The sequence below is a fragment of the Urocampus carinirostris genome, chromosome 6 (genome assembly GCF_059441175.1).
Source record: "Urocampus carinirostris isolate Australia breed hairy pipefish chromosome 6, RoL_Ucar_1.0, whole genome shotgun sequence".
In the NCBI taxonomy this organism is placed as follows: Eukaryota; Metazoa; Chordata; class Actinopteri; order Syngnathiformes; family Syngnathidae; genus Urocampus; species Urocampus carinirostris.
In genome coordinates this window covers 18431372-18448693 of record NC_142354.1, presented here as the reverse complement: position 1 = coordinate 18448693, position 17322 = coordinate 18431372, and the positions used below count along the sequence as shown (strand labels likewise).

At 39.7% G+C, this 17322-nt stretch overlaps 1 protein-coding gene and 1 pseudogene across 1 annotated transcript; one reads left to right on the top strand and one right to left on the bottom strand.

Moving 5' to 3' along the window:
- Positions 1 to 2802: 2802 nt before the first annotated feature.
- On the bottom strand, positions 2803 to 10676 carry LOC148363989 (uncharacterized). The gene is made up of 5 exons (XM_088337141.1): positions 10531 to 10676; positions 10269 to 10398; positions 8204 to 8340; positions 6888 to 7031; positions 2803 to 4515 (listed from the first exon to the last, which is right to left on the bottom strand). Exons 1-5 carry the CDS (start codon positions 10595 to 10597, stop codon positions 4427 to 4429), a joined length of 567 nt encoding a protein of 188 aa, XP_088193267.1. The 5' UTR covers positions 10598 to 10676; the 3' UTR covers positions 2803 to 4426.
- LOC148363990 (U2 spliceosomal RNA) lies at positions 9481 to 9603 on the top strand (annotated as a pseudogene).
- Positions 10677 to 17322: the final 6646 nt, after the last annotated feature.

The following is a 17322-nucleotide window of genomic DNA, read 5'->3' as shown; positions in this document are numbered from 1 at the left end:
GAATAAGCCGCAGGGTTGAAAGTTTGGGGAAAAAGTAGCGGCTTATAGTCCAGAATTTACGGTACATATACTCGCATCATAGACGAATTTACATCTGTAAAACAAACAACTCAAATCAGGGGGTTGTATTATATTTGAATGGTATGCAATGCGTGTGAAGGGAAGCGTGGCTTACACAGGAACAATAAACCAAAGGGAAATCAATGGGGCAATTGCGAGCACAGAATTTACAGTAAAGTAAAAAAAACTATTTTGCAATTCATCATTGCAGGGAAAAAAAGAAAACGTCCCTGACAGTAACCAGGAATGGAGGAGATCTTCGAGTAGTTTGAAGCTCAGACACAAAATGGATATGGAGTGTCTTGTTTGCGAGCTCTCGAGATTGCACAAGCCAGGAAATACGACGGCTGTACTCGTTTTCTTTTATTACGTGGCCATTTTAAAGCAGTTTTCTAGGAGTCGGCTTTGATGTGGGTGTATACTGTAATTTGTAACTGGATAGTTACTTTTAGAGTAACGCAATAATTTTTGGTGTCAGTAATTTGAGGGGTAACTGAAATACTTTTTAAATGAAGTATCAAGTAGCTGTAACTCATTACTATTTTTAGTAACGCACCCTACTGTACACTATACTGTGACAACTAGTCGTCAAATAATACACACTGTCCCTTTAATGACACTTCCTTAAATGAGGTTGAGCTGAGGGACGCCGTTTTCCCACATTGTTAGCTCAATTTGGGATCGAGAAGGAAAAGTTGTGTATCATTATTATGCAATTTAGATTGGCCTTTGTGCAAACATGATGGACAAAAAGTAGATTAAGAAAAATAAACATCATGACGTAATCGCAGATAACAAATTTAACATCATTATTATACGACTCTCTCGGCTCGTGTCCTTAAAGTGCATAAACAGCGACCTCTGCTGGTGTATTAAGTGTGTTGCAGGTAGATTTACAGTTACGCGTAATCTCCGTCGTGTATTTTGTTCCCCCATATTTACTTTAATTGATGCTAAAACAATAAACAGTGAATAGCAGCAGTGTAAAAAAGGCATTTGCGGGCATTTTATATAATATAATGAAGCCAATCTCAGTGTCTGAGTTTTTAAAAAAAACGAGGCTCTTTGACATTACACAGTCCCAAAAAATGAATGAATAAAATAAAAAATAAAAATATTATTGAACAAATATTTAGGTTGAAATTCAAGTACTTTCATCAAATTTCTCATAAAAAACACTCAATTATTCTTATTCAAAATGAGCTAAATTAGCTCATCATTTTAAACTTAATTTCTCATATTTGTTCATAAAATATCATAACCATACAGTCAAATAAGAAAAATATCATTTGACCCTTGACTTGTAAATCTGTCAATAATAGTGGGACAAGATTTTTCCAGTTTATATCAAAGAGAAGAAGGCCCGCTAAGGGATTGCATCTGGCCAGCAGCAGAAAAAGAGAAGGGCGAGAGAAAAATGAGCCGCAGGTCGAAATGTGTCCAGTTGATGTTGCCTCTCATAAAGACGCTGTACTTGTGTATTTTTTTTCTCTCTCTCTCTCTCTCTCTCTCTCTCTCTCTCTCTCTCTCTCTCTCTCTCTCTCTCTCTCTCTCTCTCTCTCTCTCTCTCTCTCTCTCTCTCTCTCTCTCTCTCTCTCTCTCTCTCTCTCTCTCTCTCTCTCTCTCTCTCTCTCTCTCTCTGCTCTCTCTCCCTCTCTTCCTCTCTTTACTCTCACTCTCTGTTTCTCTCTTTCACTCCCTCTGTCTCTCCTTTTCTCTTGCTTTGTTCCTCTTTGTCTCTGTCTCGCTCTGTGTCTTTTTACCTTATTTTGCGCTCTTTTTTATTTTTCTCTCTCACTCTTTAGCTTTCCCCTTCTCTCTTTCTCCCCTCCTCTTTTCTCTCCTTCTGACTTTCTCTCTTTCTATTTCTCTTTAGATTTCTTTCTTCTCTCACTCTTTCCCCCTCTCTCATTGTTTGTTTTTATATATTTTTTCGAACATTCTCTCTCTTTTCTCTCTCTCTCTCTCTCTCTCTCTCTCTCTCTCTTCTCTATCTTTCTTTCTCTCCCTCTCTCTCTTTTTCCCTTTTTCACTTTCTTTGTCCCACCCGCTCAACTTTTCTCTCCTCTCTTTCTCTCTCTCTATTTGTCTTTGGATTTCTTTCTGTCTCCCTCTTTCTTTCCCCCTCTCTCACTGTTTCTGTTTTTATTCATTTTATTTCTCACATTCTCTCTCTCTCTTCTCTCTCTGTCTCTCTCTCTCTCTCTCTTACCTTTCTCTCTTTCTTTGTCCCACCCACTCTCGCCCCCCCCCTTTGTGACTTTGGATTTCTTTATTTCTCCCTCTTTCTTTCCGCCTCTCTGTTTCTGTTTTTATTACCCGCTCTACTTTTCTTTCCTTCCCTCTTTCTCTCTTACTTTCTCCCTCTTTCTCTCACCCTATCTCTCTCACTCTCTCATTTCTTTCCCTATTTTTCTTTCTCTCTAATCCACGAGTCCGGCCCCCACAGAATGTTTTATCTATCGTTAAAACGGGTTTGAAACCTCGTATTTAGGGGATTATTGTAGTTTGTAACAACACAGTGCTGGGTCATTGGACCCAAAAAAAATAGATGGGTTAAAATATTATTAGAATATACAGTACACCTTTGAGTGCTTTCAAATCAAATGTATTTGTAAAACACCTTTACAACAAAATTTTGCACAACAAAGTGCTGTAAATAAAAGCATTCAGCATACAACAAGACATTAAAATGTCCGCTCCCCTCCCACCCGACAACCCCAAAACACATACACAGACACACACAATGGTTGAAATAGTAATAGAAAGAAAATATGATTATGGCGAGGCACAGACTAACCAGGTGAAGAAATGGACCTGAGGGAGGGTTATCCACACTGATAGGGACAGCAGCAGATTGCATCAGGATTTTCATCCATTGAACCACACTCTACCAGTGTGGTCCCCCAAATAAGGAAACACTTAAATATAAAAATGTGAAGACCGGAGAGCAGGACATTACAATAATCTAAATGAAAATATTTAAACGCGTGCTTAAGTACCTCCGAGTTTGCCTGAGAGAGAAATGGGCGGACTCTGGCTATATTCTAGAGATGATAAAAAACAATTTTGGTTATATTTTTGATATGTAGAATAAAATTGAGTGCAGAAGTTATGGTAAAAGTTTCTCTCTGATTTTCAGGACCATACACAAAGACCTCAGTTTTGTCCCGGGCGTGTCATGATTACTGATGTGAAGCACCTGTGCCCGCTCATTTGGCGCCATCCACCGCGGGTTCTGATTGGCTCCCTGTCACTATTTGAATCCAGTCCTGTCAGTCCCCTGTTGTCAGTCCGTCTGTGAACCTCAGTGTATACTAGGCAAGCCTTTTTCAACCCTGACTCCCACTTGTCCCGTTTTTGCTCCCATCTGTCTCGGGGTCGACCCGTTTTGATCCTGACCACGTCTGCTTACGACATCTTTTTGTCCTTGACTACGTCTACTCTCCCATTCTGGCTTACGACTCGTTTCCGACCCTTACCACGCCTTGCTCTCGCAGTCCCGGCTACCGACCCGTTTTTCCATCCCTGACACCGCCATCGCTCGCTACGGAAGATCCACTTCCGTGTTCGGATCACAATCCGAGTACGAGACGGACTAGCTTCCCGCATCCAGCGAACACCGGATCGTGGGCGGAGCTGTAAGAAATTCTCTGCATGACTTAATATCTGAAATGCATTTTAAAAGGGTATCTATCGGCCCTGTGTTTCCTCAGGGGACACGATGTAGAGTTGGATGTCATCAGCAAAATTATGGAAGTTGATTCAGTGTCTCCTGATGACATCCCCAAGTGGAAGCATATATAGATTAAAAAGTACTGGGCCTAAAATTGAACCTTGGGGAACCCCGCATGTAACTTCATGGGTTTTGGAGGAACATGCATCAATAGCTACTAAAAAATGTCTGCCTGTGAGAAAGGAACAAAACCAATTTAAAACAGTACAAGAGATGCCCCCCAGGTTTCTGAGTCCAATTCATAAAATCGGTGATGTACTGTGTCAAAGGCAACACTGGGATCCAGTAGAACCAGAACTTTGTGTTTGTTCAAATAATATTAAACCTAATTCCAATTAAACTCTTTAAAAGAGTCGTCTCTGGACTGTGGTTGATCCTAAAACCGGACATAATATCTCTAAAATGCTGTTTTCCTTCCCAAAAATAATTCAGCTGAATAAAAACTTTGCTCTTCTTTTGGGTACGAAAATTTAGAAACACTGATTTATTTACAATGAGTCCACCTTGTCGCAATGGAAACGAGATTCATGAGATTTTTAAACATTCAAAAGCAATTGGTGTGCAATCAGTTAACTAATTAACCAAATTCTAATTGATAAAGAATTGGAAAAAAACAAAGCCAAGTGTTTTTCACATCTTGAATCCATACGCAGGGTTATAAGGTGGTTGCGAATGTTGATCAGGACGTGGCGGGAGGCCAGGGGAGCACACTGGAGGTGCTAAAATGAAAAAAAAAAGAGCACTTAAGAAAATAACATGCGAGCTCGAATCTAATTAAGATAATATGTAACCCGTGATTTTAAAGGGACAGTGTGTATTATTAGACAGCTAGATGTTGCTTTACGGTGTAGTGCAACTGAAAGGAAGACTACAAACTACGGAGCGTCAAAAAGACCAAAACACACCATTTTACTTCTCATTTGTTTGCCCAACCTTTTTGAGGATTTTGGGTACCCGTAGCAGCTAGATGGACAATTATATCTACTCCAAATTTCTCAACCGAGTCATTTTAAAGGTACATGTTCATATGGTATTCTTGTATTTTTGCTTCTAAAATAAACCAGTAAACCAGCGTATCGTGTCGGGCCTCGCTGCTGATGAAGGCTTGCATGGCACAGCAGCTCACCCCTTGTTGTGCTGTGGGCTCAATGTTCGGTGTCAGGTTGGGAAGAGCGATGGAGAATGAATATTTGGTGAATGTGAGTGTGTTCTTGACTGTATCCACCTCCCACAAGGGGATATGGCTTTGGTATATAGATTAGTTATTATTTAAATCAATACTGGCTTCTTTTAATGAATGAATTAAAACATTTTGAGCACTAGGAGGCGCTTAACCAGGGGTAGGCAAAGTTGTGAAATGCAGGCCGCATTGGGTTAAAACATTTTGCCAAGGGGTTTGTCCTGGAATGAATAAATATACATGTTAGATTTCTATTTATGTTTTTTTTTTCATATCAAACTAGTTTCATCTCGGCACAGCGGTTAAGTGTCACTCCATAGTGCTGAAGTCCAGGGTTTAATTCCAGCTACTGGCCTCCCTTTGCGGAGTTTGCATGTTCTCCCTGTGCCTACATGGGTTTCCTGGCTGGCTGGCACCCCTGCGATGCTCGTGAAGATAAGTGGTGAAGAGAAGGGATGGATAGGTCCATCAATGGTGGTCATTTTATTAAGGCAAAGTAATTGTTGTTTTAACCACTTAAATGTAGTATTGTTAGTATTACTGTACCCTAAAATTCGGACTATAAGCTGCGACTCTTTTCCCAAGCTTTCAACCCTGCGGCTAATGCGATGATGCGGCTAATGTGTGTTTTTTTTACGGACGGCCACCAGGGGCGCCTGAGCAGTAAAGGTAAGAGTGAGAGAGATGGAATATGTGTGTTGAGGAAGTTTTATGTATTTTCGTGTTTTGTGCATGAATAAAATTAGCATGAACAGACCTTCATCATGGGAAGGAATTCAATCGAAAGGTGAGCGCTAACTACCATATTGGGAGTAATTTTACGAGTCTGTTTATTTTATTTGCAACGGAAATAATGTAGTGAAACAAATGGATTTCAAGAAACAACGTCCAACGATGCAGAATTGTTTCAGGCGTATATCTGTCTGTTAGCATTATTGTGTGTTTTGGAGTAAATAGCTTGGATTCTATGGATTGTCCCTGATGTAACAAAGCCATTTTTGTGGACATTGAAAGAAGGGGACGTAATGGAGAGTTATCCTGTTTCAGACCTATCGTGATGTTTCACTGATGAGTATATTTTTCATATCTTGGGCCGGGGGAACGTTAAGGGGTTAAGGTACAGTATATTATTAAAACTCTTTCTATGTACTGTCTTTCTTTATCTCATGTTTGAATGTGTGCACATGAGGCTTACAGTCAAATGCGGTTTATGTATGTACAAAATGTGTTTTCCTTTGACAATGTTCCGGCTGCGGCTTATAACCCGGTGCGCTCTTTGGTCCGAAATTTATTTTAGTTGTATTTTTGTAGTATTTCAGTGGTAGGGTTTTTTGTAGAAATTCTGCAGTCGGATTTTTGTCGCATTTCTTGAGTATTTTGTGGTATCGCTGTAGTCGTTTTTTGTAGTATTACTGTCATTTTTTTTGTATTATAAGATTAGTATTTTTAAAGTATTTATTTGGTTTTTCATTTTAATTCAGAATGAACACAAAATGATATGCAAGATTGCTGTTTTAGGCACTAAATTTGACGTTTAGTTTTGAAGGACTTTTGCTATATTTTTGTAGTATTTTGCTAGTGGGTTTTTGAAGCACACACATTCGAGACAATTGGGAGAAAGCAGGAACCCAGATTTTTTTAAAATCAGTATTTGTTTGTCGTTTGTTACTATTATATATATTGTCACCGTATTATGGTTAAAACATATGTGGACCTTGGGCCGGAGTTTGCCCACCCCTTTACTAAATTATACACACTGCCCCTTTTATAAAAGAAAAAAATGCACATATAGTATAGATTCAAACTGAGGCTTAAATGAGAATCTTTGAAAAATCATATATATGTTTTTTTTTCTTGAATGAAAAAGTTATTCCCACAAAAAATAAATGAGGTTGATGACATTGACACTACCGTCTTGTGAGTATGGCGGTGGTGCCATCGGTGCTGTGGGCTCGACGCTGTCGTAAGGAGGCGGAACGGGCACGGCCTGGTAGCCGGGATTCTGAGGCGTGGGGGCCGGGTGAAGTGGCGTGGCCACAAAAGTGGTGGTTGCATCTAGACAGGAGGAGAGAGGTTTCAAGAAGATGTGGGTGAAAATAGCCAACGATGATCCAAATTTAAATGTTCTTTGTCTTTTGCAGAAAAAATTGATTTTCCTGGTATTTTGATAGAGGTGTATATGTTAGTAGGGCGGCACGGCGGCTGAGTTAGCGCGTCTGCGGCACAGTTCTGAGGTCATGGGATCAAATCCAGCTAACAACCTTTCTGTGGGGAGTTTGCATGTTCTCCCCGTGCTTGCGTGGGTTTCCTCCTGCACTCCGGTTTCCTCCCATATTCCCAAAAACATGCATTTCAGGTCAATTGGCTGGTCCAAATCACCCTAAGTGCAAATGAGTGAGTGAGTTGTCCGTCTCTGTGTGCCCTGTGACTGGCTGGCAACCAGTTCAGGGTGTCCCCTGCCCACTGCCTGAAGATAGCTGGGATGCACTCCAGCACCCCCGCGACCCTACTGAGGATAAGCTGTCCAGATAATGGATAAATAATGGATTTATATGTTAGGATCCAGTACGACACTATCCTCTGGAGAATGAAAGTGGGCTGATGGAAGGGAAGATCCCCACACCTGCCTTTCATCACCTACACCTGACCCTCATGGGAAATCTTGTATATAATGACAGTGCCACCAGCAGAAGCTGTTGGATCATTGCTTTCTATAGGGGGGGTAATGGAATTATCTTTTAAATGAAGTAACAGGTAACTGTAACTAATTGCAGTTTTTCATTAACATTCCCAACATTAGCGTTAGCAATTGCCGACTTCCTCCATGATAAGTGCTCAGAAAAAAAGCACATTTTATTTTGTTATGAACATGTTATTCATCTTGCTGGGCCTAAAGTACACATACAGACAGACGGACTGACCAATAAGATAAGATTACTGTATTTTTATATTTAATTACTATTTGAATATGTTTTTAGTGTTCAAAAAGATGTGTTTTATAGCTATTTAGCTAACTTAGAAGATTTTGGGAGGCCAGGAATAGATTCATTTATTTTCAATTGTAGTATATCAGGAGAAATTTGTTCATAATACGAGCAATTCTAGATAGAAGCTGGATCAGACACGTAGTTATCTCGTCTGTAAAGGTCTCATTGTACAGACTATTTTTTTTTAATTTTCACCTCCCTCATAAAGATCAGGAAAGAAAAAAAGGGAAACAGTTTTACTTTGATGCTGCCGTTTCCTGCACTTTTTGTATAAAAGGCAACACGGCGCCACACAGCAGGTGATGAGACCCACGCAGAAGATGAGGGGAATGACTGTGCCCAGGACGCCACCCACAATGAGGGCAGTCTTGGCAGTCCTGTGCCAAAAAAGCAGTGGATTTTATTAACAAAAGCACTTGCACCAAAATTATGGTTATAATGAAACCTTTAAAGGAGGGGTGTCAAACTCATTTTAACTCGCGGGCCACACGATAGAACAAACATTCTCTCGGGGGCCAGTATAGTAGATTGAGGAGAAAGAGAGAGAAAGAAATATGAGAAAAAGAGAGAGTGGGACAAGGAAAGAGAAAGGAGGAAAGAGCGGGATAGAGAAAGAGAAGGTGAAAAAACAAAATAAAAAGCGAAATAAAGAAAAAAAAAAGAGAAAGAAAGAAACCCAAAGAGAAAGAGGAGAGAAGGGTAGAAAGAGAGAAGTGGAAAGCAAGAGAGAGAGAAAAAGAAAAGAGAAAGGGAAAAAAGGAAGAGAGAGCAAAAGAAGGTGAAAAGACACGGAGAGCGAATGAGAGAAAGAGAGAAACAGTGAAGGAGAGAGAGAGAGAGAGAGAAAGAAATGACTACAGCGTCTTTGTGAGAGGCACCTGACTTTGGCAACACCAAGTGGACATATTTCAACCCGCAGCTCATTTTTCTCTAGCGCTTCACTGAGCGTTGTTTCGCGGGCCGGATTCAATCGCTTAGCGGGCTTGATCCGGCCAACGGGCCGTCTGTTTGACACCCCTACTTTAATGGGACAGTGTATTATTTAGCACATCCTAATAGTAAAAAACATCATCTCATTGAAAAAAAGCTATTATAAACTAACTATTATAAATAATCCTAGGTTTAGTCATTTATATTTATTTTACATAACATGAGGCTAAACTAGAGGCTCACGGTTTACAGCTTCCTTAAAGGATTAACCAAATTCTAAAATAGAAAATGTAAATATATGGCATGGGTATATTCCAATTATTTTCTGAAATTAGGGTTGTTGGTCATTACATCTGTTTTATCAATGCTCATTTCAATCCCATTCTAGGTTGATGCTTTGTCCAGGCTATTGACCAGATCCGAGTTCCTGTTCTGCTCTTGCTAGTCCGGCAATATATTCAGCAAAACAGAGATTAGCGACGTTATGCTGACCGTACCTCCAGTTTGATCCAGAGATTCAATCATGATCCTCTCCCAGAAAATGTTAAATAAAGTTGCATCCTTCTCCTACACCGATGCTCCCGTTGATCAGTAGCCTTTTGGCCAACATTGGATTGATTTTTGTAACAGGGAGATGGAATAGGAGCTTGCTCCGTCCACTCCACGCATCGGCCCGGTATTGCAGTACCTCCGGGAACGGTGCATTCTCACTGATCGCTTCTTGGCCTTTTGGCTAGGATCTTGGCTTAGCCTCTTGGCTAGGATCAAGTGTCTCGGCCTGTTGGCTGTGAAGTGTATCATGATTTGACTGATAATGGATAATGGAAAAAAAAAAAAAAACTTTGTTGGCATTGGCGTACAACTGTTTAATGGTCTGAACTAGTTTCTGGCCCCAGTTTTACTAACACATGATGGCCCACAAGGGGGCTAGTCAAACTCCTTTCTGAATTCCTCGAAAACGTCATGGCGGTTTCTCTGGTGTTGATGAATTATCCCATGTTTGATGCGCAGAATTAAAAATATTCAGCTAGCTTTGGTTTCAGTTGGTTCAGTAGGACCTTTAAATATATTTTAATCTTTAAATAGCGCACACTGTCCCTTTAATTGCAGGTTTTTAATCGTTAAATAGCCAGTACAAGGCTGAAAATACTGGTATTTCCCAGCAATAAGAGAAAAAGGCTTATATCGGCACGGATACCAATACATGGCATTGATACTTGCCCATACCCAATTAATGTTGCATGTTGGTGATTTTGGGAAAGAAAGGTGTGTTGTTTTTACCCATGTATACATCTACATTTTGGGCAAAATTATTGTATCTCCTGAAAGAGATGCCCGAGTTTAGGTAACGCTGCATTTTCAGTCATGAACTTACTCGTCATCGTTTGATGAATGACCGAAAAGGTTTTGCGCCGCCTGCTTCGATGGAAAATGCCAACTGCTCCGCTGTTTGGAAACTGAAGGTACCCGATGGTCCCATTTACCCTGACGAAAACTCTCATCGGCTGCAAAGCATATCAGTACCAAAGAATAGCAAACATTTTCTTTCAGTTTGTTTTAGCGACACTGTGCTCAGGAAATATACACAATACAATAGAGAGTGTTCCATGATATTTCCTACACGAATGATAACTCACCCCAGGCCAGTGTCAGAAAGAGGAAACAAAACGCAAACAGGAGATTGGTCAAAACCGTCGACAACATCACCACGAAGAGCGGACACACACTAAAAAGGACTTTAACACGTCCCGTGTGTGTCTACGTGTGTAGGTGTGTGTTTGAGTCAGTCCCACCAATAGCCTAGTCACCCAACAACATTCCTGAAAAAAACTAGGTGTAGCCAGGTGTAATACACGAAGTACAGTACTGCTACAATTGCATCAAATAAATTCACGTACCATCAAGGGCCGATCCTGCAATAAAAAGATATAAATGTGTGAAAAAATTCATCACTATTGAAGTTATCATGTTTAATGCATGTGATATTCACTCAACAGCCAGATGCCTGGTTGAAACAAGAGGTTGTCTGTCTACTTTAGATGAAATGATCACGTGTATAGCATGTTGCATTCACTCACACAGTCAGATGTCCGGTTGAAACAAGAGGTTGTCTACTTTAGCTGAAATGATCATGTGTATAGCATGTTGCATTCACCCACACAGTCAGATGTCTGGTTGAAACAAGAGGTTGTCTGTCTGCTTTAGCTGAAATGATCATGTGTAAAGCATGTGATATTCACTCAACAGCCAGATGTCCAGTTGAAACAAGAGGTTGTCTGTCAACTTTAGCTGAAATGATCATGTGTATAGCATGTTGCATTCACTCACACAGTCAGATGTCTGGTTGAAACAAGAAGTTGTCCGTCTACTTAAGTTGAAATGATCATGAGTAAAGCATGTGATATTCACTCACACAGTCAGACATCTGGTTGAAACAAGAGGTTATCTGTTTACTTTATCTGAAATTATCATGTGTAAAGCATGTGATATTCACTCAACAGCCAGATGTCCGGTTGAAACAAGAGGTTGTCTGTCTTTTTTAGCTGAAATGATCATGTGTAAGGCATGTTGCATTCACTCACACAGTCAGATGTCCGGTTGAAACAAGAGGTTGTCTACTTTAGCTGAAATGATCATGTGTATAGCATGTTGCATTCACCCACACAGTCAGATGTCTGGTTGAAACAAGAGGTTGTCTGTCTGCTTTAGCTGAAATGATCATGTGTAAAGCATGTGATATTCACTCAACAGCCAGATGTCCAGTTGAAACAAGAGGTTGTCTGTCAACTTTAGCTGAAATGATCATGTGTATAGCATGTTGCATTCACTCACACAGTCAGATGTCTGGTTGAAACAAGAAGTTGTCCGTCTACTTAAGTTGAAATGATCATGAGTAAAGCATGTGATATTCACTCACACAGTCAGACATCTGGTTGAAACAAGAGGTTATCTGTTTACTTTATCTGAAATTATCATGTGTAAAGCATGTGATATTCACTCAACAGCCAGATGTCCGGTTGAAACAAGAGGTTGTCTGTCTTTTTTAGCTGAAATGATCATGTGTAAGGCATGTTGCATTCACTCACACAGTCAGATGTCCAGTTGGAACAAGAGGTTGTCTACTTTAGCTGAAATGATTATGTGTATAGCATGTTGCATTCACTCACAGTCATATGTCCGGTTGAAACAAGAGGTTGTTTATCTACTTTAGCTGAAATGATCATGTGTAAAGCATGTGATATTAACTCAACAGCCAGATGTCCGGTTAAAATAAGAGGTTGTCTGTCTACTTTAGCTGAAATGATCATGTGTATAGCATGTTGCATTCACTCACAGTCAGATGTCCAGTTGAAACAAGAGTCAAATTGGCCGAGCTTTTATCTTGTTGTGTATTTTGTCGTGTATTGTTTTGTTTTTTCATTGATATATTTTGTCGTGTATTTCGTCATGTATTTGGCTATGTATTTAGTCGTGTACTTGGTCACAAATTTTCATTCAAATGAGGGGGCAGGTCAAACTGGCGGAGCTTTTCACCCATTGGTTGATCGACAAGTACGCAATCAACTGCAATAACAGCTGATTGGTTAATCACTGATCGAACACTAAGGCAAACTTAAAACACCTCCTCATTCAAATAGCATTTTGTTGTGACCAAGTGCATGACGAAATACATAAATAACGAAATAAATACACAAATAGATAAGTGACCAAATAAATATCAAAATACATACTTTTAAATAAATTGTATTTATATCGTATACTTCAGTATTATGTGATTTATTTGATCATTCCAGATATATTTGTAGGTATTTATGTATATATTTCAACACATGGTAGGATTGGTCCTCCGTGAAAAAAAACCCCACCTCATTATTCGTCATTTTTAATCTTGTTTTATATTTTTTTTCTACTTTATAAACAGTATCTTAATTTTCTGAGGAACGCTCTCATGAAAAAGCACAGTATGAGAGGATAAAATATGGACATGGCGTTTCCTTTTTTGTGGTGTTGAATAATTTAGAAAAATAATATTGTTAAGAACTAATTGTTTCATGCACCACCCATCCATCCATCAATTATCTGCACCGCTTATCCTCAGTAGGGTTGCGGGGGTGCTGGAGCCCATTCCAGCTATCTTCTGGCAGTGGGCAGGGGACACCCTTAACTGGTTGCCAGCTAGTCACAGGGCACACAGAGACAGACAACTCACTCGCTTATTCACACCTAGGGAAAATTTGGACCGGCCAATTAACCTGAACATTCATGTTTTTGAAATGTGGGAGGAAACCGGAGTGCCCGGAGGAAACCTACGCAAGCACAGGGAGAACATGCAAACTCCACACAGGAAGGTTCGATCTCATGACCTCAGAACTGTGCCGCACACTCGCTAACCACTGTGTCACCGTGCTGCCATGCAGCACCCAAAAGGAGTATATTTCATAAATTAATAAGAGCACTGCAAATTAAAATTTGCAGGAGGCGGAGAAAATTTGGAATATCGAGCAAGATCCTCAGCAACTTCTACAGATCATTGTGGAGAGCATCCTGACCAGCTGCATCCCTTTTTGGTACAGCAGCATCACAGCCATGGAGCGCAAACGCCAGCAGTGAGTGGTTAAGATCACCAGGACTCCACTGCCCTCTGCAGAGAGTTCACAGGGGCAGCTTCCATCATTAAAGACCCCACCTACACAACACGGACGGTTCACACTTCTGCCCTCAGAACGGAGGTACAGGGCCGTGAAATGCTAAATGCTAAAGAATTCTTCTTGCCTCTCTTAAACAGCTGCTGAGCTAACTTCAGACACGTTCATCACACTACTGACACTTTAAACTGGACCATACTTGGACTATTCTTGCACTACAATCACTTCCAACTGTGTTATATATTATTTTTGTCTTATTGCCTTAACTCAAGATGAGTTAATCTTGTATTTTTGGTTCTTTACTGTGCAGATGACAATAAACACTTTGAATTTGAGAATCCCATTTCTTTTAAGCAATCTTGCACAGTTCTGTGACATGAATAGACTCCAACTTCCTCCCATATCCTCTTTATTTGTCTTATTGTACATTTACTGTTTTCAAGACACATGGCCTTTGATTTTTTTTTTGTCGACGCCGACATTTTTTCTTTGGCCTACTAGTAGGCTTGACTAACAACCGTCTCATGCCATTTGTACTTGGTCCAAATCTTCGATACAGCTGACTGTGTACAGCCCACATCTTTGGCAACCATACAAGTAGTTACCTTCTTTAAGAAGTTTGACTATCATGTCTTTGGTGCCAAAATACATCTCTCTTGTTGGAGCCATGATTCTTGCTAATCCACTTAGTCAAGGAGCCCTCCAAGGTGTGATAACTGCACTATTTTTAACTGCTGACTAACGAGCAGAGTAAGCCAGGTGCCCAATTAAGGAAAGGAAATTGACTGGGTGTGTCCTTATTTTCTACTCAAAATGCACCAATTCGATATTAATTCCTCAGAATTGAGCGATTTCATATTTATTTTCCTGCACTTGCTCAACAAATGTAACATTTACTCACCACAGCAATGTTTTTTCTCAATTTCTTTTAGAATAGAATACAATAGAATAGAATATGCCTTTGTTGTCATTGTTACAACATGGGATATGCTGTGACAACGAAATTGGACGACTCCAGTTCCACATTTACAGTGAAGATAAGGAAACAAAGACACAAAGGACAGTAGCGTTTCTGAATGCTAATATGTTGCCCTTTGGAATGATTTTACGATGGTTTCATGTTTGTGATCAGAGTTTTTTCTGCAGAATAAAATGTCTGAAAGAGTGTGCTCACAAGACTGGTGATTCCGCACTTTTTGCTAGGGGTTGTAGATCCTCTATATACCATTATCTCTCATATCCTGAATCTACGTATTTCTACGTGTAGCTGGTACGGGGCTGCCGACTACTCATAGATCGCTAACATTTTGCATCCACCCTTAAAAGGTTAGTAGCATATATATGATAGCATTAATAAAACTGTATATAATTGTTGAGACCCTTTTCTACTGTATTTTGAGACGTTTGCATAAGAAGGAAGAAATGATACGACTCAACAGTTATTTTTTTCTTAATATTCCCATTATAATTTTGTCTTAAATATACTAATGTGAAAAAGTGTCAAGAGAGTGAAAGGGATGGAACCAAAATGAGTGAGCTTGTTCCCCAAAATCCCCTTTTTATCTGTGTATATATTTTTGTTGGACTATGTGTCGGTCCACTTAAGAAAGGGGTCTGCATTTGTATAGCGCTTTTCAAGTCAATAAAGACCTCCCAAAGCGCTTTACAATGTGCTTCACATTTACCCATTCTCACACACACACACACTCACACACCTATAGCGGCCGTGCAGCCATGCAAGGCGCCAACCTGCTTATTGGGGGCATTAGGGTTTCAGTGTCTTACCCAAGGACACTTCAACATGTAACACGGAGGAGCCGAGATTCAGGTGGTTTTCTTTAGATGTGAAAAATGCAACAGAAAACGTTGATTCAGCGTTTTTGCCCAAAAGACATTCCACTTTCCCAGGCCAATACGATATTTAATGTCAACACCAAAGACACCAAAGGCTGCCAGGTAGGTTACCCTACATGTGCGATAAATGCCAAGAAGGTGACTTGACCCCTCCAGTTTTGCTGAAGTAGCAGCCCATCTGGACAAAGAATGTTATTCATTATACATATGTGCATGTCAAATGTTGAGATTTTATTGTGACTTTCCTGTGGCACTTTTAACCCACCTGACTTCCATTTCATGATTGTAGTCTCCGTTTGGACTCGGTCTTACTGTTTTCCATTCTTGTGCTAATTAACCAGCCAAAAAAAGGTTTTGCATCTCACCACGTGTGATGCTCTAATGGCGCACAATCATTCTTTCCTTTCAGTTTGCGTTTCGATTATATTGTGAAGTTGTGCATTTTCACTTATTGAAACCTTGCATCTGGGTGAACACAGACGAAGAAACAATTATGAACGACAATTGAATGCCGACAAGAAACGCCAAATAATGGAGACGATTTGCTGGTTGAAAATATTTAGTTACTCCAAAATACATGCATGAATAAAAGTCATATGTCTAACATTGAGCTGGCATGTGGTCACATTTGAGAGGAGAACCAAAAAACGACACCATCAGATGTAACAGCCGACAACTACTAAAATTTAATTTTAAAAACGTAACATAGCTTTGCAATGCTTTGTGTCCAATTCTAACTAAGGCTTCGCTCGGTTTGGTAAAAAGGCCGCTTGAGCACAAGTAGTTTCAAGTAAAAAGTGTAAATGAATGAGGTTAGTTGGTGCACAGCAGACGAAAGGTGGACTTAGTCCTCTTGATTAGTACAAAAGCAAAGTTTAGAAAACAGCTTATGAAAAAGGACAATATTTGGATGAGCCAAAAACGAGTTGCCACCCTTGTTTTAATACGACACGGGTGAGACATTTAAACCAAACCCTGATAGGGAAACTGAAAATGTGAAATTCTGTCGTCTCGATGTCATTTTTGACCATGTAGTTAAAAAGGCACAGCAGTTGCTAGCATTAGTGTGCATCAAGAGGAAAAACAAAAAACTTTGGTTGTTTTGCTACCGATGCATCACACGCACGGGAGATTTGCATCCAGTTGAACCAACATCCCAAGGTTGCACAAAAAGAAAGCTTAGTCCACAACAAACCACCTTGCTAAGTGAAATTTCCCTTTTGGCTTGAGAACTCTTTGCTGCCTCTGTCGAAAACAAAAACAAAAACACAAAAAATATCACCTATTTTTAAACAATCACTGACCATTACTTTTCCATATGTTGCTTTTGGGTTTTCAAAGTGTGAAGCACGTCACTTTACCAGCATCTGGGAAAAAAAAGTCACTTTTAACCAGGGTTTGACAACCCAAAATGTTGCGCAATATTGGACAGGGAAAAAAAAAAAAAAAACATGTATTGGGCGTCAAAAAAAAAAAGCTTTATAAATGCCTTCTGAGGAAAGTAACAAAATTGTAAATGTATATACCTATATATATGGAAACATTAAGAATATTTGTGCCTCATTTGTCGTCCTACGGAAACTACTATTCTCCATTATTAACCTATTTGAAAAAGCAACAGAGGGCCACTAGGAAGCGCCAAAGAGCCCCGTGCAGCTCTAGAGCCGCTTGGTTGCCAACCGTTGCTTTAAACCAAAAATAATACAAAACAAAAATGATGACTTAAGAAGACAAGACCAGAATTATCAAAACTTGGTTTCAGTGTAATGTTTGGACATTATATATATATATATATATATATATATATTCAGTGAAATGAATTTGCATAGTTTCGTTTTAAGTTCACTTCTACCCGAAGAAAATTTTGACAGCCTAGGTAATAAGATGAACAGCACTTTCTTGTGTTTTTATGTCCAAACACACACAATT

Bases quoted from the DNA above. Each gene is read 5' to 3' on its own strand.
- LOC148363989 (XM_088337141.1), bottom strand. From the start codon at position 10,597: ATGTTGTCGACGGTTTTGACCAATCTCCTGTTTGCGTTTTGTTTCCTC. The intron at 8,341-10,268 runs GTAAGTTCATGA...TTTTTGGCACAG, and splicing joins CATTCATCAAACGATGACGA to GACTGCCAAGACTGCCCTCA. The intron at 7,032-8,203 runs GTAAAACTGTTT...CCTCCTGTCTAG, and splicing joins CAGGAAACGGCAGCATCAAA to ATGCAACCACCACTTTTGTG.